Source organism: Onychomys torridus, chromosome 8 (genome assembly GCF_903995425.1).
Source record: "Onychomys torridus chromosome 8, mOncTor1.1, whole genome shotgun sequence".
NCBI classification, from domain to species: Eukaryota; Metazoa; Chordata; class Mammalia; order Rodentia; family Cricetidae; genus Onychomys; species Onychomys torridus.
The window spans coordinates 2,618,325-2,640,429 of record NC_050450.1 but is presented as its reverse complement, the minus strand read 5'-3'; the positions used below and the strand labels follow the sequence as shown (position 1 = coordinate 2,640,429).

The 22,105-nt window shown below is 40.3% G+C and overlaps 1 protein-coding gene across 2 annotated transcripts; it reads left to right on the top strand.

Annotated features, from left to right (window-relative positions):
* The first annotated feature begins 227 nt into the window (after nucleotides 1-227).
* Nucleotides 228-16,006, top strand: Mcm4 (minichromosome maintenance complex component 4). Of its 2 annotated transcripts, none has more exons than XM_036198184.1 (16): nucleotides 228-492; nucleotides 789-950; nucleotides 1,240-1,403; nucleotides 1,484-1,585; nucleotides 2,445-2,540; nucleotides 2,624-2,719; nucleotides 3,162-3,300; nucleotides 5,931-6,151; nucleotides 6,456-6,576; nucleotides 9,019-9,278; nucleotides 9,575-9,940; nucleotides 10,586-10,713; nucleotides 11,253-11,460; nucleotides 12,273-12,501; nucleotides 12,953-13,086; nucleotides 14,060-16,006. In XM_036198184.1, the coding sequence occupies exons 1-16, from the start codon at nucleotides 423-425 to the stop codon at nucleotides 14,150-14,152; spliced, it is 2,589 nt and encodes an 862-aa protein (XP_036054077.1). In that variant the 5' UTR covers nucleotides 228-422; the 3' UTR covers nucleotides 14,153-16,006. The 2 variants fall into 2 exon arrangements, with proteins under 2 accessions (XP_036054077.1, XP_036054075.1); XM_036198182.1 differs by having other exon boundaries at nucleotides 786-950.
* Nucleotides 16,007-22,105: the final 6,099 nt, after the last annotated feature.

The following is a 22,105-nucleotide window of genomic DNA, read 5'->3' as shown; positions in this document are numbered from 1 at the left end:
CCCAGGCAAGGGGCACGCAGGGTAAGGCCGCTGTCGTACCACCGAGACGGCCTCCTAGAACTCCCCTGTGGGTTCCTTTTGGCGCTTTCCGGAGGCGGAGTTAGGCGTCATTGCCTCTGTGATTGGCCGGGCAACTCCTCTCAGGCCACGCCCACTCTCACGCCAGGGCGCGCAGCGGCGCCGTCCGGAGGCGGAGCTAAGTGCCCTTGCCTCTGTGATTGGCCGGGCGCCTGTGGACGCTGTGACGACAGAGCGGCTGGCGGGAATCCGCTGGAATCCGCTCGGTGCGGGCCTGGAACGCTCGGCCAGGTGGGCGCTGATTTCCTCATTTACCCTGGTGCACGCTCTTCCAGCCTACCTGGAGCCGAGTGTTAGGACGATTCAGAGCCAGCTTGCCCTGGAGGCGTAGGTACCACAGCACCATGTCGTCTCCGGCATCTACCCCGAGCCGCCGCAGCAGCCGCCGCGGACGAGGCACCCCAACCCAGACGCGTGAGTTCCCTGATCGTCCCCTTTCCGCCTCGTGCCGCTTCCCGCAGCACCGTGGAGTGCCCTGAGGCCTGCTAGCCTGGTGCGTGGTTGACAGGCCTGGGCATGTAGTGGCCTCTGTTCACTCAAGATACAGATGACTGACTGGATGGTCAGTTCAGTTGACTGAAAATGCCCACGCCTATTCTCTCTGTTCTAGTTTGTATTTTTTCTTTTTTAAGTAATAAGAATACCTGAGAGGAAATCCTGGAAGACTAAGCATGCGCGGTGATACTCTTTTTTGTTTGGTATGACAGCAGTAAGAAGTGAGGAAAGCAGGTCATCTCCCAATCGGAGACGTAGAGGCGAAGATTCTTCCACCGGAGAGCTGCCGCCAATGCCCACCTCACCAGGAGCCGACCTGCAGAGCCCCGCTGCACAAAATACCATGTTTTCTAGCCCTCCTCAGATGCATTCTTCAGGTGGGTTTCTGCGGATGTTGGGTTGGCTATACTGGTTTGCCGCTTTAGCAGTTGATATGATGCCTAAGCATTCTTCTGTGTAAGCTGGTAGGTTCTTCACCAAAACAGCTGGGAAATGAGGCAGAATTAGTGCACGTTGAGTCCTGGTGAGTACAGTAGAACTGCATTTCCCTGTGAAAGATTGCGATAAATATTCTGTCCAGATTGGCAGACACCAAGCATGCTATTTGGGGTTTGATGTGCTACAGGGATTTCTATCATGGTAAAGGTGAATATGTTGTTTTTACAGCTATTCCTTTGGACTTTGATGTTAGTTCACCGTTGACCTATGGCACTCCCAGCTCTCGAGTGGAAGGAACCCCAAGAAGTGGGGTGAGAGGCACACCAGTGAGGCAGAGGCCAGACCTGGGCTCAGCACGAAAGGGTCTACAGGTGGACCTGCAGTCTGATGGGGTGAGTACAAAGCAGCTTTCTGATGGTGACATAAAATAGGTAGTTCCATTAACGTATTTCTGTCATATGTTTCTCTATAGACAGCAGCAGAAGACATAATAGCAAGTGAACAATCTCTAGGCCAAAAACTTGTGATTTGGGGAACAGATGTGAATGTGGCGGCATGCAAAGAAAATTTTCAGGTATGTTTACTAAAACTCATGCCTGAGACTTTGGGAGAAAATGTTGGTAATCTGTATGTAGGTAGCTATGATGTATAGCAGCAGGTTGTTTGCGGCTCAGAATTCATTCCTCAAAAATAATTAGCCGGGCAGTGGTGGCGCACGCCTTTAATCCCAGCACTCGGGAGGCAGAGGCAGGCGCATCTCTGTGAGTTTGAGGTCAGCCTGGTCTCCAAAGTGAGTTCCAGGAAAGGCGCAAAGCTACACAGAGAAACAATGTCTCGAAAAAAACGATAATAATAATAATAATTTATGCCATGCAGAACATACTGATGAATTTTTTTAGATTTTGGTATTTTGAGATGGTTTCTCTGTAGGGCTATGGCTGTCCTGGAATTCACTCTGTAGGCCAGGCTGGCCTTGAACTCAGAGATCCTCCTGCCTCTGCCTCTCTGCTAGTATTAGAGGTGTGTGCCAGCACTCCAAATAGGTGGTTAACACTTATAATCTTAGCATTGAGGCACAGGGTTGCCAGAAGTTCAAGGCCAGCCTGGGTTCTATAGTAAGCCCATGTCTCAAATCCAAAAAAGAAAAACTTCTATGTATGTGTACATATAGCCATATACTCAAAATTTTTTTCTTTCATAGATTCATTTTGGGGGGAGGGGCCATGCCATACACAGCTTTTAGGTGGAAGTTAGAGGCCAGTTTGCAGGGGCAAGTTCTTTCTGGTGTGTAGGTTTGGAGATAGAACTCAGGTCATCAGGCTTCTAGGCAAGCATCCTTATTTACTCAGCCATCTTGCTGGCCTCTTCTGCATTTTAATGATAATCACATGTTCCTAAGTCCATTAAGCTTAATTTTTTTTCTCCATGTCAAGAGATTCCTTCAGTGTTTTACTGATCCTCTGGCCAAAGAAGAAGAAAACGTTGGCATAGATATTACTCAACCTTTCTACATGCAACGACTTGGAGAGGTAATCAAATATAATTTACGAGTGGGAGTTTTGTATTTTGATATAATACATTTAGTGAAATGACTTGTTCATATATTTTACAGATTAATATTACAGGGGAGCCATTTTTAAATGTGAACTGTGAACACATAAAATCATTTGGCAAAAATTTGTATAGACAGCTCATCTCCTACCCACAGGTAAGAATTGACTTTGTTCGTAACAAGCAGAATTATATTTAGGTTAAAAATATGCTTCCAAAGGTTGAATATTTCTTAAAGGAAACCATGTTTTACTACATTAAAAATAAAGAGGATTTTTTTTCTTCACTAATTGTAGTGTTTCTTAAAAATAATGAAACTTATCAGTGATTTATTAGATTTCACGAAGTAAATTACCTCTTTTTCAGGGGGTATAAATTGGATGCTGTTGAGGCAGGATAGTGTCAGGGGTAGCTTTGTAGCTGAGATGACCTTGAACTCCTGATTTCTGGGCTTCTGACCCCTGGAGCTGGAGTTACAGGGGCTTATGAGCCACCTGATGTGGGTGCTAGGACCTGAATTGGAGTCCTGGCAGAGCAACAAGTGCTGTCAGCTCCTGAGTTACCACTTCAGCCCCACCTCTTTACATTTGTTTTTACAGGAGGTCATACCAACCTTTGACATGGCTGTCAATGAGATCTTCTTTGAACGTTATCCTGACTCCATCTTAGAACATCAGATTCAAGTAAGACCTTTTAATGCACTGAAGACAAAGAGTATGAGAAACCTGAATCCAGAAGGTAATCTATTTAGTAGAAAGTGCCTTATGTGGAAAGAAAGTTCAGGGATTATGTAGTTAGTAGTGATAGCAGTAAATTATAAGTTGAAAAGATATATTCTGAATACTTTTATGAACTAATTGTGCATTTTTTAACTTCACTGAAATGTCTGGTGTAAAAGAAATAATTCTCTCCTATAAAAGTGAATTTATTCAAATACAATAAATCTCTAGTTTGTAGGTATGCATTTTCCTAGTCACTAAAGAAAACAAATACAGAAGTCCAGCGAGGTGACTCAGCTATAGAAGCAAATGCTATGAAAACCTGATGATCTGGGAAGGAGAGGATTGACTCCTAAGAACTGTTCTCTATTTTACATATGTGCCCACACTCATACATACATGTAATAATAATAACAATAATAATAATAAAACAAATGCAGAACATGATCCTCAACTTTAAGCTTAAAGAATTCCAGCTTGGGAGCTAATGAAACATAAGCAAAAGGTAAGTGTATGTGCCGTAGGAAAGGAAAAAGTCCTGGACATGCAGAGGAAAAATTGATTGTGAAAGAGAAATTTAGATGATAGGATTTGAAAAGTGAATATGGAAGAATTCCTTCTAAATAACAGAATGGAGGGATGAAGGTAGAAAACACTGCATGTGAGCGATAGCATATGTGGGTGGCTGAAGCAAGGACTTTGGAGACGAGTTTAGGATCAAAAAGCCTAGTTCTAGAGTACTTGGAATGAATGACAAAGGAGAATGTAGGTTTTTACTCCTCATTCTGGGTTGCCTTGCCCAGCCTTAATACATGGGGAGGTGCTTAGTCTTTTTTGTTTTTTGGTTGTTTTTGTTTTTGTTTTTTTGAGACAGGGTTTCTCTGTGTAGCTCTGGTTGGCCTCTTACTCACTATGTAGAACATCCTGGCCTCAAATTCACAGAGATCTGCCTGCCTCTGCCTCCCTAATTAAAGGTGTGTGCCACCACTGCCTGGCTGATGTGCTTAGTCTTACTGAAACTTGATATGTCATGTTTTCTTGATGTTCATAGGAGGCCTGCCCTTTCCTAACAGAAAGATGAGTGCATTGAGGGTGGGAACAGATCGGGGGCGGGGTGAAGGACTGGGAAGAGAAGAGGAAGGTGAAATTGCACCAGGGTATACAGTAAATAAACTAATTTTAAAAAAATTTAGGTTTTATTTCAAAGTAAGTAGGGAGATTTTTAGAAGAGAAAGATTTTGCCACTTAGGCAAATTAGGGAAGTTCTTTTCATATGAATTCAGTTATACCAACAGTGGCTCAATTATGGGACATCAGCATCCTAATCTGGACAGTCCATGGTGATATAAATAGAACAGAATGACATTTTTTCCATGTGTAAAGGTAGAAATGTAATTGTTTTTTATAATTAATAAAAATACTTCTGTAGATATACTAAGATTGTAAAGTACCTTCCATAACAAAATAATATAAGCAATTAACATGAGCAGGACTTTTCAGTATTTATTAGAAAACCATAATTTTCTGTTATAAAATCAGCTCTTTTACATCACCTTTCTGGTGAGATGTTGGAGACCTTAAGGGGAGGCATGCCATACTTTAGAAAGAACTCATGCATAAAGCCTGGGATACAAGTTAGTGGTGCTGACTATGAAAAAGAAAAACAAAAAGTGTGTAACAGAAGCTTGTTTTATAGAGGCAAAGTGCTTTTTTCCCTATAGGCACTGACTAAAAACTAGATGTGATATGTACTGATGACATCTTTAACTATGTCCTTGCTCCATTCTGTAGGTGAAAGAGAGGCTCAAAATATCGCCAGAGTCATATATACTTTGCCCATGTTGTCCTGGTCTAGAATCTAAGCTATTCTTGTGTATTATATATTTACATGTACATGCTGTACAGGCCAGAGGAAATGTAGGGTATCATTTCTTTGGCACTATTTTGAAAAACAAAAAGGGTTTTTCACTAAGTAGGGCTCACCAAGTAGGCTAGCTGACTGGCCAGTGAGTCCTAAAAATCCTCCTGGGTTTTTTGTTTTTTTCCTTCCCCAGTGCTAAAATTACAAGTACATCCCCAACCCCAAAATTTCCAGCCCAAAATTTTTACCTGAGATTCAGGTTTTCCAGGTGGCTTTAAGTGAGAATAGAGGCTTGGGTATAAAATATATCTACACATCAAGTTTCTCACCTGTTGATGTCCTATAAATGGGACACATGAGGAAGAACGGGCCAGATGTGGGCCAGCAAGATGGCTCAGTGGGTAAAGATGCCAAACCTGACCACTTGAGTTAGATCCATAGGACCCACACAATAGGAGAGAGAACTGACTCCATATCTCCACACTTGCACCATTAAAGCATGTGTTCATATTCACATACTGTTAATAAGTAAATAAAAAGTAAAGAAATGTTAAAAAGGATCAGAAGTATACTGGTGTTGAGAGGAAAGAAGGCTGGACATAGGAAAGATATCCTAGGCTAGTCCTGAGGATACCAACCAGCTGTCCATTCCTAGTTACAGTGCATGTTGTGTCTCCATTGGTCATCTACAATTCTATTTGAGTTAAGAGTCTGCCTTAGCAACAGACACAGATCAGTGGGCTGAAGGAAGAGACTGGTGGACAAACAACCCTCTTTTCTCTTTATAGACATCGATCAGCTCATCACCATCAGTGGCATGGTCATCAGGACATCACAGCTGATTCCTGAGATGCAGGAGGCCTTCTTTCAATGCCAAGTGTGTGCCCATACCACGCGTGTGGAGATGGACCGAGGCCGAATTGCAGAGCCCTGCACTTGTGCACACTGCCACACCACCCACAGCATGGCACTGATCCACAACCGATCTCTGTTCTCCGATAAGCAAATGGTATGTGGCCACTCTGAAGTTACCCAACACACTGCTGCCTGTGTTCTGCCTCTGTCTGAATCCTCAGCCAAATTTAATTTGTCAGTCTATCCTCAACCTTCCTAAGTGGAATTAAGTGCTTTGCCTTTGATAGTGATGGTTTTGTTAATGAATCTGGAGCACACTGATGCTTCAGTACTGGTATGCTACGTTTTAAACACTGTTATGTCTACACTGTACAAAGGGCTGTGGTTCTTTTTGGCTTTGTTTATTTTCCATGGTAATTTCTGTTTCTGAAGTTCTCTCTTTCCTATTCTTCCTTCAGATCAAACTTCAAGAATCTCCTGAAGACATGCCTGCTGGGCAGACACCTCACACTGTTGTTCTTTTTGCCCACAATGATCTTGTAGACAAGGTTCAGCCAGGGGACAGAGTGAATGTCACAGGTAAGAATGTAGGTTTGTAAAAAGAAGACAGTTGATGCTGTGGTTTACCTCTGTTTGACCTGTAAGTTCTCAGATGCAAATTTTAGAGTTCATGTCCTGGTGGGCCCTTCCTGTGTAAATCTCTCAAAACTTTGTATGTACCTCAGATTGGTAAAGTTGATACATAAGAACAGCTTCAGGGTATAGTTAATGATGATTTGATTCAGTCTAACAGTAAGTAGCACAGGGACAGAGCACCTACATGGGAGTCATGAATGCTTTTCTACTTATTTCTTACATATGTACAGCTATGGATTTTCTACATGTACAGCTATGGATTAACGTTACTTGTAGGGCAGAGCACTTTGTCCATATGGGAAAGCAGTCGCTGACTTGTTGGTTGTTGCAGCATGCTAAATGCTGTCTCTTCATGAAAAAAGTGCCCTATCTTCAATGTCATATGGGTGTGGCAGACTTTCCAGTTTGGAGAAATGTAGGCACTTGGTCAAGGATGATGGGTCAAAGAACAGCATTATTCTTCATTGGGAATTGAACCCAAGTATCCCTGGCTCCTGAGTCTGGAGCTTACTGTCCCAGCTACTCAGTGAGTCAGGATTTCTTCCCTAGCATAAAAGAGACATGCAATCCCAGCTTTGTCCCCCAGTTGCCCTAACACCTTTGGTAAGGTATTTAATCCAGTAGGTTGGTTTCCTCAACCATTGTATCTTCAGTGCTCTATCATAGTTGGTACCTACAGGAACAAAACTGGGCCAATTCAGACATCATTAATATCACCTAGTCCACATCACTCTGGGTGAAGTGTAATCTGGTTTGCATTTTTTAAATGTTTGGTTTTTTTGTTTTGTTTGTTTTAGGGTTTGCTTTGTTGTTGTTGTTGTTTTGAAATTTCATATTGGGGACAGCTTGTGGGAGCCAGTTCTCTTGTTCTTCTTACATGGAGCCTGAAGATGGAACTCAGGTTATAAGTCTTGGTGGCAAGTGCCTTTACCTGCTGAGCACCTTTTTAGCTCTGTAAACTAATTTTCTTTAATGTTTTCAATAAGAATTGCATTGTCATGTTAAAGGACCATGGTCTGTACTATGAGAATGAGAGGGAGATCAGATTTAGTCCTCAAAAGTAAAGGGCCTGGGTGATGCTTGCTGTGCAAATCTGATGACCTGAGTTCCTTCCCTGGGTCCCTCCTGATGGAAGGAGAGAACCAACTCCCAAAAGCCAGCCAAGCCACTGACCTCCACACACTGCCCTGACACATAAGTGCATGCACATAGGCATCTCACACACTAATAAAAAGTTGAAACTTTGATTTGTTCTAAAGCAGCCAGAAACAGAATTAGTGTGGAGTTCAGGGCTAGTTTGAAACCCAAACAAGAAAAGCTTAGAAAAACTTTCCTTCTTAGAGAATGTATGCATTCAAGTAGTTAAAATATTATCACTTAATTTCTCTCTGAATTACTTTCTTTGGAGACACAGAGGTGTGAGGATTGGATTGGAATGCAGTGCTAGGGATCAAGGGAACTGTCTCTCTAGCCCTTAGATTTATGAGAAGATATCAGAAAGCATCTTGTTCCTATTATGATGCCTAAGTTGTCATTTTTCCTTCACCTTTGAGTCAGTAGACTATCTTGCTATTTGTTACTGTTAAAAAGATTTGAGCTTTTAGGATTTTCATTTTCTCAAGTTTTTGATGTAGGCTTTAGCATTTTGTTCCAGTCAATTACTAAGTAAATCTATCTTTTAGCCTAGGGAAATGACATTACTGTATTAAATATGACCATGACACAACCTTTTTTTTTTTAACAAACAGCCTGCTTTCATTTTGCACCTAGAACAATTGTGTATCAAGTAGTGTGATTTTGGATCTGTTCTTAAGAACTTGTTTCTTGCCAGGCAGTGGTGGTGCATGCCTTTAATCCCAGCACTCAGGAGGCAGAGCCAGGCAGAGATCTCTGTGAGTTCAAGGCCAGCCTAGTCTACAGAGTGAGTCCAGGACAGGTACCAAAACTACACAGAGAAAACCCTGTCTCAAAAACAAACAAACAAACAAAAAAAACCAAACTTGTTTCTTGGGTCTGGAGAGATGCATCAGCAATTAAGAGCACTGACTGCTCCTCCAGAGCACACAGGTTCAATTCCCAGCACTTACATGGCAGCTCACAACTTGAGTCCCGTGGGATCCGACACCCTCACACAGAATATATACAGGCAAAATACCAATGAACATTAAATCTTTTTAAAAAGAAAAGGAACCTGCTTCTTTCCAGTTTGGCTCTTTCTTCTGTTTCTTGATTTTCTTAATGCAGGCCTTTGCCCAGGTGGCTAACAGGTAATGGATATTCAAGTGAAATGGGGCTCCCAGGTGCTGCACATTGCCTTTGCTGACTACTGAACTTGCAGGAGGAGAAGCAAAAAGGTAAAATTGTGTCTCCTGTATATGTTTTTAGGGATCTATCGAGCAGTACCTATTCGAGTCAATCCAAGAGTGAGCAATGTGAAGTCTGTCTATAAAACCCACATTGATGTTATTCATTATCGGAAAACTGATGCAAAACGCCTGCATGGCCTTGATGAAGAAGCAGAACAGAAACTTTTTTCAGAGAAACGTGTGAAATTGCTTAAGGAACTTTCCAGGAAACCAGACATTTATGAGCGACTTGCTTCAGCCTTGGCTCCCAGCATTTATGAACATGAAGATATAAAGAAGGTAACAATGGAGTTTTTAACTTGATATTAAGATTTACAGTTCTTTGGGATCGAGTATTTTTAAAAAATTCATTTGCCATTGCTATCACCTCCCAAAGATAAGAACTGCTTGCTATGTGACAGAGAAAAGCACTGACCCCTGCCTCGGTTTAAATTGGTTAGAAGTGGCCAGAGTACTCTCAGATGACTTTGATTACACCTTCAGCTTATAAAATAGAAAAGTACCTCTGAAACATAAGATGAAGCTATTACTCTACAAAATGAATGTTTAGATGTGTTTATGCATTTTTTTTGTAGGGAATCTTGCTTCAGCTCTTTGGTGGAACAAGGAAGGATTTTAGTCACACCGGAAGGGGCAAATTCCGTGCCGAGATCAACATCCTTCTGTGTGGTGACCCTGGTACCAGCAAGTCCCAGCTGCTGCAGTATGTATACAACCTGGTCCCCAGGGGCCAGTACACATCTGGAAAGGGCTCCAGTGCCGTTGGCCTCACAGCCTACGTGATGAAAGACCCTGAGACCAGGCAGCTAGTCCTACAGACAGGTGCCCTTGTCTTGAGTGATAATGGCATATGTTGCATTGATGAGTTTGACAAAATGAATGAAAGTACAAGGTCTGTACTGCATGAAGTCATGGAACAACAGACTCTGTCCATTGCAAAGGTGAGTGGTGATGTCCACTGTGACTACACTCTCAGATGATATCTGCTCTTAAGAAAGTGATCAGTACCTCTCAACACATTTCAGTTAACCTTCTATATTGAAACCTCTGTCTTATATTAGCTTTTATTCACTAATATGTAGCGCTTATAAGCTTGAGTTTATGTTGAAGTTACTATCAGTGTTAAGTGGTTGCTTTTTGATTTGAAGATGTTAACACGTCTGCAGGGAGTTGGAGATTTGGCTCAGTGGTTGAGGGGAATGGCTGCTTGGCCAGAAAACGTGGGTTTGATTCCCAGCACCCACATTCGGCTCAAAACCATGTATCATCTATAACTAGTTCCAAGGGATCTAGTGCTTTCTTCTAAGCACACATGTAATGCACATTCATTTAGGCCAAACACCCAATGCATAGAATAAAATTTAATTAAAAGAAATATAGCTTCAGAATGCATATATCTAAGCTCAGATCCTGGGCATGAATCTAAGGACAGAGTGCCATCTGTGTGCACTGAAGTCAGTGAGAATCTTTGAAATAAGAAACAGCAGAGCAAGTGAGGATTAGCCAGAGGTCAGATAAAGATAGTTGTCTTCCTTGTTATGTGGGAGTCAGGAAAAGGCTTCTAACTGCAGTGCTTCCTCTGATAGGCTGGAATCATCTGTCAACTTAATGCACGGACGTCTGTCCTGGCAGCAGCAAATCCTATTGAGTCTCAGTGGAATCCTAAAAAAACAACCATTGAAAATATCCAACTACCGCATACATTGTTGTCAAGGTACTAAATCATTTCTTTACGATGAATGCTTCTGCTGGCTTATTCATACAATTGTTAGCAATAGATTGGAAAGAAAATAGAGTCAGCAACTGCTAGCAATCTCTTACTAACATTAAACAATAATTCAGATTTGGTTGGTCAGGCCTTTTGGTAAGGTTTATGTTAATTATTATACTAAATTAGTTTCATTTGTGGTGGTGCTAGGGATTTAATGAAAGGCTTCTCGTGTTAGGCAAGTGCTCTATCACTGAAATACACTCCTTATGAAACAGTTATTCTCAGACAAGTTGAAGGTACTTTTACCCAAAAATACTTGATCCTCTGAATTACAATAACATTTCTCAGAGAAAAGACTTAATTCTTTGACTTTGCTCTTACTTAGGCAGGACTAAGGATTGGTTGGTTGGCGATGTGGCAGCCCTCTGTGGGCACATATACAGTACAGTCAGTGAGTGACTTGAACACCTTTTAAGTCCTACTTATAGATATGTTGGTGTCTCAACTAAGAAGACAGTGTTTTTCCTCTGTCTTGTCATCAGGTTTGATCTTATTTTCCTCATGCTGGACCCTCAGGATGAGGCATATGACCGGCGCTTGGCTCATCACCTGGTTTCACTGTACTACCAAAGTGAGGAGCAGGTGGAGGAGGAGTTCCTAGACATGGCGGTACTGAAGGACTACATCGCATATGCACATAGTACCATCATGCCCCGGCTGAGTGAGGAGGCCAGTCAGGCTCTGATTGAGGTAACCAGGCCTAAGAAACAGTTTGTGACTCTAGATGAGTTACCTGTTTCTCTTCTTTGCTTGTTTTTAAAACATAGAGTCTGTGGTAATTTAGATTCACACATACTTACAAGATGGGCAGGAATGTGCTAGGGCTTGTTTGGGCTGTATTGTGAAATGGCATGTACTTTGATGGGTTTACATCCTAGCTAGGTTCCAAAAGGCTCAATGAGGGTTACAGATGATATGTGATTTTTTTTTTTTTCATTTGTACCATGAAATAAATGAAACTACATGCAAAACGAATTAATTTTCTTTGAAACAGTATATTCTCAGTCATCTTTATATGCCTTGTAGAATGGTTCTTATGGGCAGACATTTGCCAAGCCTTTTCCTACAGGCTCTCTGATATATTCCTTTCCTCTGCCACTGTTTCCTTTGTTGTGGTTGTCGTTGCTGTATGTGTGTCTTTCTGTCTGTGCGTTTGGTGTTGGGGATTATACCCAAGAAGACATGCATTCTTCTAAGTTACACTAGCAGCCTTTGAATCTCTCTTCTTCCTGCCTACCCATACAGATGTCTCCAAGAAGTCTTACTGTCAAATATTCCTGACATCACCATACATTGATGTAACAATCCTCTAGGTTTCTATGTTTCTGTTTGTGTGTGTAAGAGTCCAGCCAAGCCTTAGTGAGTTTCAAGTCCACTGCCTAGAGCAAATTTGTAACTACTTAGAGTAACTACACTGCAGACAGACAGGACTGTTCAAGGTCATCCATGAAACTGAAGGGACTTGTCAGCAGTGGCTTTTATGTTGTTTCTACCTTCTCTAGGCTTATGTGAACATGAGGAAGATCGGTAGTAGCCGGGGAATGGTTTCTGCTTACCCTCGACAGCTAGAGTCATTAATTCGCTTAGCAGAAGCCCATGCTAAAGTAAGATTTTCAGACAAAGTTGAAGCAATTGATGTAGAAGAAGCAAAACGCCTTCACCGGGAGGCTCTAAAGCAGTCTGCAACTGACCCCCGCACTGGCATTGTGGATATATCTATTCTCACTACAGGTTTGTTGCTTGCTTTGAAGAAAAAGACTTAAAATCAAAGGGGATTCTGTTTCCTCTGGTGTCTTGGTACCTATTAAAATCCATTTCAAGGAAGAATAAGGCATGCACATTGCTCACCTCTAGTCCCAGCTGCGCAGAAGGCTCAGGAAAGAAGGTCATTTGGGCTCAGGAATTCTAGGCAAACTGAGGCAGCATAGTAAGGCCCTGTCTCAAAAAGAATTTGATCTCCTAATAATCATTATTATACTTTCTACACAGTTTATGTAGGCTTTCAGTGGCAAGTAGCTGTTGATACGCAAAGTAATTGAAATAACAAAACTCATGTTCTTGAATATGCTCTGGCATTTGGCTGTTCTTTTTTGGCTATACTACTGAGGGAATGTTTGTGGGAATCTGTAACATTTCACTTCCTCGTGGCAGAAATATTTTCAATGATTTCTTTTTGAAATAGGGATGAGTGCCACTTCTCGTAAACGAAAAGAAGAATTAGCAGAAGCATTGAGGAAACTTATTTTATCTAAGGGTAAAACACCAGCTTTAAAATACCAACAACTTTTTGAAGATATCCGGGGACAGTCTGACACAGTAAGTGTTTATATATATGTAAGTAATAAATGTAAATAAGAATAAGATTGCCACTGGGTGGTGGTGACCACGCTTTTAATCCCAGCACTTGGGAGGCAGAAGTAGGATCTCTATTTCAAGGCCAGCCTGGTCTCCAAACTGAGTTTCATTATACCATGACAACCAGGGTTGTTACACAGAGAAACTCTGTCTCAGGGGGTGGGAAAATGGGAAGAATAAGATCGCCTTTTCCATAAACACATCATCAAGAAATACATAATTGCTGGGCGGTGGTGGCACATGCCTTTAATCCCAGCACTCGGGAGGCAGAGCCAAGTGGATCTCTGAGCCTGAGGCCAGGCTAGTCTTGAGCAAGATCCAGGACAGGCACCAAAACAACACAGAGAAACCCTGTCTTGAAAAAAAGAAAAAATTAATATTTTAGTGTACTTGTTCAGAGTTTAGATTTGTTTTAATGATGAAATATTTGTATGGCCTATTACAGTTAATTAAAGATGAAATATTAGTGAAAAAACTGTATGGGTTGAAGTGAAGGTCTGTTTGTTTTTTGCTTTGCTTTGTTTTTATAACACTTCTTTACTCTCCCTTGACTGTATTGCATGACGATGCCAGAGCTTAGAAAGGACAGTGGGCACCTGGTCCTCCGTCCCTAACTTACAGCTTAAAAAATGTGTACAAGTGGGGTTGGTGAGATGGCCCAGTGGGTAAAGAAGGTACCTGCCACTAAGCCTGATGACCTGAGTTCTATTCCTGGGACTAGTGAGCTGACTTTGGCAAGTTGGCCTTGGACCTCCACTTATGCACCAGCCCTCACCCCCAACACACATGGAAGCACAAAATAAATACAATGTATATACAATGTAATTCAGCAAAGTGAATTGTCTACAACCACCAAAAAGACAGACTCTGAGTGGTAGTTTAACATTTGTATGTCTAACAGGAAGGACTCAGTGTGTGACTTTTTGTTTCCTAGGCAATTACCAAAGATATGTTTGAAGAAGCCCTGCGTGCTTTGGCTGATGATGACTTCTTAACAGTGACTGGGAAAACTGTCCGCTTGCTCTGAGCTGTGTGGCTCTTGGTCTAGAGTCAGCTGCTATTCATTCCACCACATAAAAATTTCCTATTTTGCATTGTGTTTTTAGTAAATGTATGTTTTTACTTTCTTTGTTCTTACATTTTAAATTACCAACATATACAGTAGAGGTTACTTTCTTGATGTGCCACTTCAATTTTTAAGCATCTATTTGTACACCAAGTCTAAGTCCAGTTTGGAGAAGGTTTTCTAATGGGAGCTTTGCCTTTATATATTACAGTGCTGGGTGCCACCCATGGTATATATGCAAGCTATGTCCTCATTGTGTGGAGAATTTTGTGATTGGAGATAACAGATGGCCAGGATACATCCTTTATTGTGAAGTGATGATAGGCTAGGGACTTTATTCCTTTTACAGCACCTAGATTTAACTTAATTTGTAGAAACTTACCCCCCCCCCCCATAACTGTTCCTAGAACAAGAATATGATTGAAAATTACAAAATTCCAAATTGGCTTCTACTTTTTCCTAATATGTAAAACTATTTCCTAAATAAATGATAGAAAAAGTAATACTATATTCTTTGAGTACTTTCTAGGCTATAAAAGAAAACAAGATATAACAAATTTGCATTAATCTTTTTAGATCCTTGCAATCACTATTCTCAAAACCATTGTAGCTTTAAATCTTTGTTAATATTTCTACAATAAATCTCCAAACCATTTGAATTATATGAGTTAGACTTTAATATAACTTGTAATCAGTTCTCACTGGTAGTGTTCATAGATCTAAAATCTAAAAATGAAGACTTACATATAGCATTCAGATGTTGATATTGAAGTGCTGTATTTCAAAGGAAGAAGTAATTGAGTTGGGACATTACCAGAGGCCATCTACCTATCTATTTGTGTACAATGATATGAGTTCCTATGTAGAAGATGGCTTCCACGTTTCACCTTTACCTGGGAATCAGGTCTTCAGAAGATGAGAGCATTAGAAACCTCACAACTTGTCTGAAGTTCCAAAACAGGAGCTAGAATTCATAGCTTTATGTTCTGACTGGAACAAATTTACCTAGTAATGTCTAGCTCAAGTTTTACCTTGGTGTAATGAAATACTTTTTACACTATGGAGACATGAATTTGCCACAGCGCCTTCTTACTGGTTTAATAAAAAGCTAAACCAGCCATTAACTAGGTAAGAGGTATAGCCAGGTCAGTCAGATAGGATGCTAGGAAGAAGAAAGGCAGGGTCGCTAGGAGCCATAGAGGGAACAAGACATGCTGGAGGACAGATAAAACTACAAGCCACATGGCATTATGTATATTAATAGAAATGGGTTAATTTAAGTTGTAAGACCTGTTATAACAAGCCTAAGCAATGGCTGAGCTTTTATAATTAATAAGTCTCTGTGTCATTACTGGGGAGCTGGGTGTCACAATGGAAAGATCTGACTATACCTTGGACACACTACTCAGGCTTCAAGAAAAAAAAAGTACTGCAAACTCATTGCCAATGTGCATTTTCTGTTCATAAAGAGGAAATTTCAGCATTAGCAAAAGGTATGAAATTTCTGTTAGATCCATTTCTCTTAATTGATGAAGTCTCAATTTTCCCTTCAGAATCAATCCAGAAATCTCTTTTACATAGGCCTTTAATTTTTTGTTCTGTTTGTGTGGCAAAAAATATCCATTCCATAATTCTATGGTCTCTTTCCATAAGAATTCCAGTAGGAGAATCAATAGAAGGTAGAATAACTAAGATATACTCAAACTCTGGATCCAAGCTCAGGATCCACATGTGCATCCTGTAAATTTTTTTCCTCTACTAATTTGCTAATTCTCTTTCAGCTCCAGCCAATTTTTTGGGGGGTGGGAGGCACTATTTAAGTCCTTATTGCCTTGTTAGGTTTGAAATAAATTACTTAGTTCTTGAGCTGTTACCAAATTGTGGGTCATAGCCAGTTAATGTCTCCCAATAATTTTCGAAAGTCATTAAGAGTGCAAGTAATCTCTCCTGATTTGTACCTTTTGTGGTTGAATTTTTTGTAAGTCTGTTTTATATCCTAGGTAATAAATAGAATCACCTTTTTTTTTTTTTTTTAGGAGCAATTTGTAATTCCCAGTAAGGCAGTATTTTCTTTACTTCCTTAAACATTTCTTCTAAGGTATCTATGTTTGAGTCAACTCGTAAGATATCGTCCATATAATGATAAATTATAGATGGAAGAAACTTTACAAAATTATTTCCAACAGCTATTATACAAAACATTGCACAGGGTGGGACTTTTTAACATTCCTTGTGGGAGAACTTTTCACTGATACCTTTTAACAAGCTGAGAATTATTATAAGTAGGCACTATGAAGGCAAAATTTTCTCTGTTCTTGTAAAGGTATAGTAAAGAAACAGTCCTTTAAATCAGTCACTATAATAGACCATCCTTTAGGTAATAGAGAAGGCAGGGGAATTCCAGGTTATAGAGGGTCCATTGGCTGAATTAACTTTATTTATAGCTCTCAAGTCTGTTAACAGTCTCCATTTTTCCAGACTTATTTTCAATGACAAATTTAGGAGAGTTCCAAGGACTGGTTGATCGTTCCCTGTACCATCTGTTCTGATGCCTGTAATTTTTTAATGTCAAAGATCATTGTTTCACCCAGACAGATTTATCAGCCATTTTTAAGGTAGGGTTGTTGGCACCTTTGAGAGGTCACCAACTGTTGGGTCCTGTTTATGAACAACTTGAACAGTCTGCTCTACAAAATACCTTTTAATATTTCTCCCTGAAGCATTCTCTGTTATGGCTTGTTTCTGAGATTGGAGCAATGTTGATATGTGTCTTTCAGTGATAGAACAAATCACATTCCCATAGGTTCATTGTTATGTTAGCTACATGTGGTTTTGATTTTCCTCTCTGTCCTTCAGGCCTTATGTGTTACCCATCTTACTCTTTGTTTCCCATGAGATAAAGTTCCAATTCCTAGAAGCTAAACGTTTACCTCCTAAAGAGGTCAATTTGGATGCCAAGATTTTTGACTCGATAATTACATCTGTCCCTGTGTCTACCAGACCCTTAATTTTAATGCCATTTATCTATATTGTTAACTTTGGTCTTTGATTGTTTATAGAACTTTCCCAAAATATTCTTTTACAGTTTCTCCTAAAAATTTTGTTTCATCTTCTAAAGCTCTTCCGTCATCCAGAGTAGTATGGTTTTTTACAATAGGTATTAGGTCCTTTAATTGCTCTATGGAGGAATTTCCCCCATGGTGACTGAATTTCATACAAGAGCCTTCAAGAAGAAGCCCCCCAAGGCATTTACTAATGGCAAAGGGTTACCTTAGCTGTCCCTTGTTGATCTGCATTCATTAGTCCAATGTTGGCCTTTTGTGTACATTCTGCATACTCCAGAAGGGAAGGGCATTCTATTGGGAGTATCTCTAGAAAAAAGGAAAACAGGAAAGCCCTGCCTACATTCCCTTTATAGGTGACTATATACTACAATTAAAACACCTGACATTTTGATTTTTCTTCAAGCCTCTGGAAATCACCTATCCTATCTAACTATCATCATAGTTATAAGATTCAATATTGACTATGTTGGATCTATTCCTCTATGAGTGCTGATCTTATCTTTAAAGGGCCAATGACCCTTTTGTATTGTGAATTAGCATTTTTTGAAGCCAAGAATTCAATTAATATTCATCTAACTTCTGGATCTGATATCATTCTATTTACAGCTGAAGTCAGTCTTTGCAAAAATCCAGTGAAGGCTTCTTTTGGGCCTTGTATGATTTTAGTAAATGGCTCAGTCCTCTTCCCTGATTCTTGAATCTTGTCCTAAGCTTTTAAGGCTGCTGTATGGCATAGGGACAGGGTGTGATCAAATGTAACCTGTCTTTTCACATCAGCATAATGGTCCTCACCAACTATTTGATCTTGGGAACTCTCATAACCTTTAACCCTACCTCACTGTTCGATGGTCCTAGCTTCATCTCTTTACCATGTATTCCACTGTAGCTAAGGGACCATATTCCAATACTGCTGTAACTAAATCTTTCTAGTCTTGTGGAATAACTCTTGTTCCAAGTGGACCATGAATTTAACATTTGCTTTACAAAAGGTGAATGCACACCATATGAAAGTATTGCTTCCTTAACTTTTCAAATCTAATGTTCTATAGGATTCCATTTAACTTCTGATTAGCCTTGGAGGATACCTATCATCTGATGATTGTTCTTGAATGTTAATTTGTATAAATTAAGGTTGGTTTTCTCATAACCTGGGGATGTTCCTCTCTAATTTCATAATGTAATGGTGAGGTTGATTCTCCTCTAAATTCCTGGGTTTTTTTTAATATCTGTTTTAATGAGTTTTTCTAAGGCTTGTAACTTTTGAATAGTAAGTTTTTCTAAGCTTTGCATATTATCAGTCACCTTGTTCTCTTCATCAGTAAATATTTCTAAAGCCTTTATCTTGTCAGTCAAAATTGTACTATTCTTAGTAATTATTTGTAAAGCTTGCATAGTATCAGTAATAGCCTTTTCTAAGGCTTGTATCTTGTCAATTTCTCATAGTTATCAAACCTTTTTTAAGGATAAAATATAAATTACCAGGCTGATAATAATTTTGACCAACACTGTATAGATCTCAGATAAATTGTTTATCTCCTCAGTTATTTTTCTAGCATCCCATCTGTAGTGAGCAGGGTCCTAATTCCCTGCATTGTGATATTCTCTTATCATTGACATGGAAGAGGTTTTAAGATTATCCTTGCCCTTACTCTCTTACCTTTTTTTTTTTAATTGCCTAGTTTACCATTTAAAAGTTCCCAAGTGACTTAAACACAGTTCTGATTCTTGGTTGTGTAGAGTAATGATGGTTTGACCAGCAGGTGGAGCCGATACTTCGAGGACTGAGTTGTCTAAAGGTATTCAGCTGTAGTGACAATGTTTGACCAGCAGGTGGAGCAGGCACCAAGGCAGCTCAGGGTCAGCATGTTGATCACATTGTCAAAGCAGCTGGACTAGACTCTGCCCCAGAAGTCTATGGCAGAGCAGAAGCCATACGGGTGGCAGGGGTGCACGCTGAGTGAATGTGCAAGGACCAGAAGTTGCAACAGAAGTGATTTGGGAGGACACTCAGTGGCTGCAAGCACCCAGACTGCAGAGCAGGCAGGCTCTGAGAGTGCCGGGGCCATGGGACCATGGGGCAGAGGAAACGGGACCACTGGGGCCTTGAGATGCACGGTTTCAGGGAGTGACAGTGGAACCATGGGACACCTCATGTCGGACGCCAAGTGATAAAGATTTCTTTAAGACTCACTAAAATGCAAAATCCCATGCACAAATATTCCATGTATAAAAGGAGAACCTGAGCCAAATCACAAGCCACTGCTAACACACACTGCAACGTGCTTCATCGCTGTAAAGGGACTGTGTGCTTTTCTCTTGGTCCATCCCCAATGAAAACCCTACCTCTTGGACCAAAATGCACCTCAATTGACTATCAGACTGGTGACAGAATTCCTGTAACACACTGGACCTAGCATGGAAACCTCAAAGCCAACCACCCTCTGTGACCCATTTTTAACAAGCCCAAACCTAATCATTTTCAAATAGTGCCACTCTTTGATTACCAAACATTCAAATATATGAGCTTGTTGGGAAGATGGGGGTAGGTAGGCATTCTTATTCAAACTACCACAAGTACATCTCTAGTTGGTCAGGTACTAACTACTTAGGCTTTCATAGACACAGGCACCTAAAAGTAACAGGAAAATACATTCTAAGGCTATGGTATGATGTAGGTCTTAACATTTCTCTTAAACTACTTACTGAATCAAGTAGTGGAGAGCCTGCCTTTGTATTTATAAACCTTGACTTAGTGGCTAGAGAGATCACTTAGCTAAAAGCAGATACTACTGCTCTCTCAGAGGACCTGGGTTGGTTTCCAGGACTCATGCCCAGTGGCTTACTTGTAACTCTAGCACCAGGAAATTCAGTGCCTTCCTGGCCTCCATAGGCAACTGTTAACACATATATACATAATTAAAACTCTTTTTAAAAATTGTTACTACTGGATGGCTATAAATCAAAGTGCTCATGAAGCTCATTTTCAAACAATTACAATTATAGAGTAATAGTAATAAATAGACCAATTTCCCCCAAATTAAAATTTTTAGCCTACAGTGATGGCTAGAAGATTGAAACATTAATATTTGAAATCAAATAATGTGTATCCACATTGGCTAAAATGCCTGTATGTGCTCAAAAAACATTAAAGCTTGTGTATTAGTAATATTTTTCTAAACTTTGTAATTCAACATAAATACATATCTGTGGATATATAGATAGTCTTAAGTGCTGGAATTACAGATAATCCACACACCCAACATGAAAAATACATTTCTTAAAATAGCTCATAATGTGTCATAAATCACTAAATTCCAGATTGCTTTTCTCTTTCTACTCCTCTGGGTGCAGTTGAAAACTTGTCTCTGTAAGTTTTCTGCAGTGTGAATTATCTTTCTATTATAATTAGGTATTTTGGGGAGAGATGCACTTTAATTATGAAAACCCTGAGTTTCTCATCAAATTTGCTATACCCCCCAATACCAGGACTCACGAAGAAAAGTATCGTCACCAATTTGGCAATGTCAGTAAGCCAACTATTGTCATTTCCAAACCATCCCAGGAACTCTATAATTGAAATAATACAGTATCTGACCTCTACCTGCCTCTGAGGTCCCATGACTAATTCATGACATTCTCAGTGGAAGATGAGAAAGGAAAGATATCCCTCAGCCAAGATGTTTTCATTTTTTGCTAGCTGAAAGTTTTAACACAGCTGACAAGATCAAAACTCCTGGAAAGACTGCCTGCATACATAAGACTTTAGAGAACACAGTGTGTTAAAACAACTTAATTTTAAAACTTCTTAGTGTTAGTTATTTGGCGTTGCTCTTACCCTGCAAGGAAACATCCAGAAACAAGACAAATCCACTAACAAGAGTTTTTATTAAGATAGGAAAGATAGAGACAGACGTGAACAGGCCTGTGGAAAACACACGTGGTCAAGGGAAAGAGTGAGGCCGGGGGAACATGGCACCGGCTTATAAAGGGTGGGCTGCAAGTGCATATAGGAACCCATGTGGATAATCTACGCATGCGTGTAGATCACATGGGTGCGCACGAACTTTATGCAACCACGCAAAGCCACTGGGGAACCTTCTGTCTGACAAGATACTGGTAACATAAAAAATTTAGAGAAAAAGAATCATTATTTTATTTTTGGAGTTGACATTTATCGGAGATAGATCTGGCCTGTCCAGATGGAGACATGTTAAAAAGGTGGCTGTGATAAAATTAATGATTATTGTGGTGTTTTAGTACTCTGCTTAATTTTTACTTGAGACAAGCCTTATTAGAGGTAGTTTATTTAAGGCACCTGTTTGTTTTATTCGTTTAGCATTTAGGAAACACAGGTGATCAGTTGCTGAGTATTGAACAATGATAGACTGTTATATCCTTACCGCCTGGATATTTTGATGGTCCTTTTGCCTCCGGCTCCGTGTGGCCCTAGTTGGGAAAGGAAGGGGTGGTACCTTATTCCTCTGGAATTGGTGACAAGGCAGTGGATCCTGATGTCCTCCGGAGCTTGAGAGTTCAAGGCCCTGTTTGTTTTACTGTATATGAGGAAAGATTTTTCTGGGATGGAGGTGAGATAAAAAGTTTTAGATGAGACACGTGGACCCAGTGAGGAAAGCCCTTGAGTTTAGCAGCTGTAGGCGTCACAAGAATTACCTTGAAGGGTTCCTGCCACTTAGGGGAAAAGGGTGGAGGGCGCTGGCCTGGAGGAAAGAGAAGAACCTGATCCCCCATGTGGACTGGAAGTGGACAATGATTGTCACACTGCTGAGGTAATGACCAGTCTGCGTAGCTCCATAGGATAGACCTTAGGTGACATAAGAGAGGAGTTAAC

Bases quoted from the DNA above. Each gene is read 5' to 3' on its own strand.
- Mcm4 (XM_036198182.1), top strand. From the start codon at position 423: ATGTCGTCTCCGGCATCTACCCCGAGCCGCCGCAGCAGCCGCCGCGGA. The intron at 1,404-1,483 runs GTGAGTACAAAG...GTTTCTCTATAG, and splicing joins TGGACCTGCAGTCTGATGGG to ACAGCAGCAGAAGACATAAT. The intron at 6,152-6,455 runs GTATGTGGCCAC...TTCTTCCTTCAG, and splicing joins TGTTCTCCGATAAGCAAATG to ATCAAACTTCAAGAATCTCC.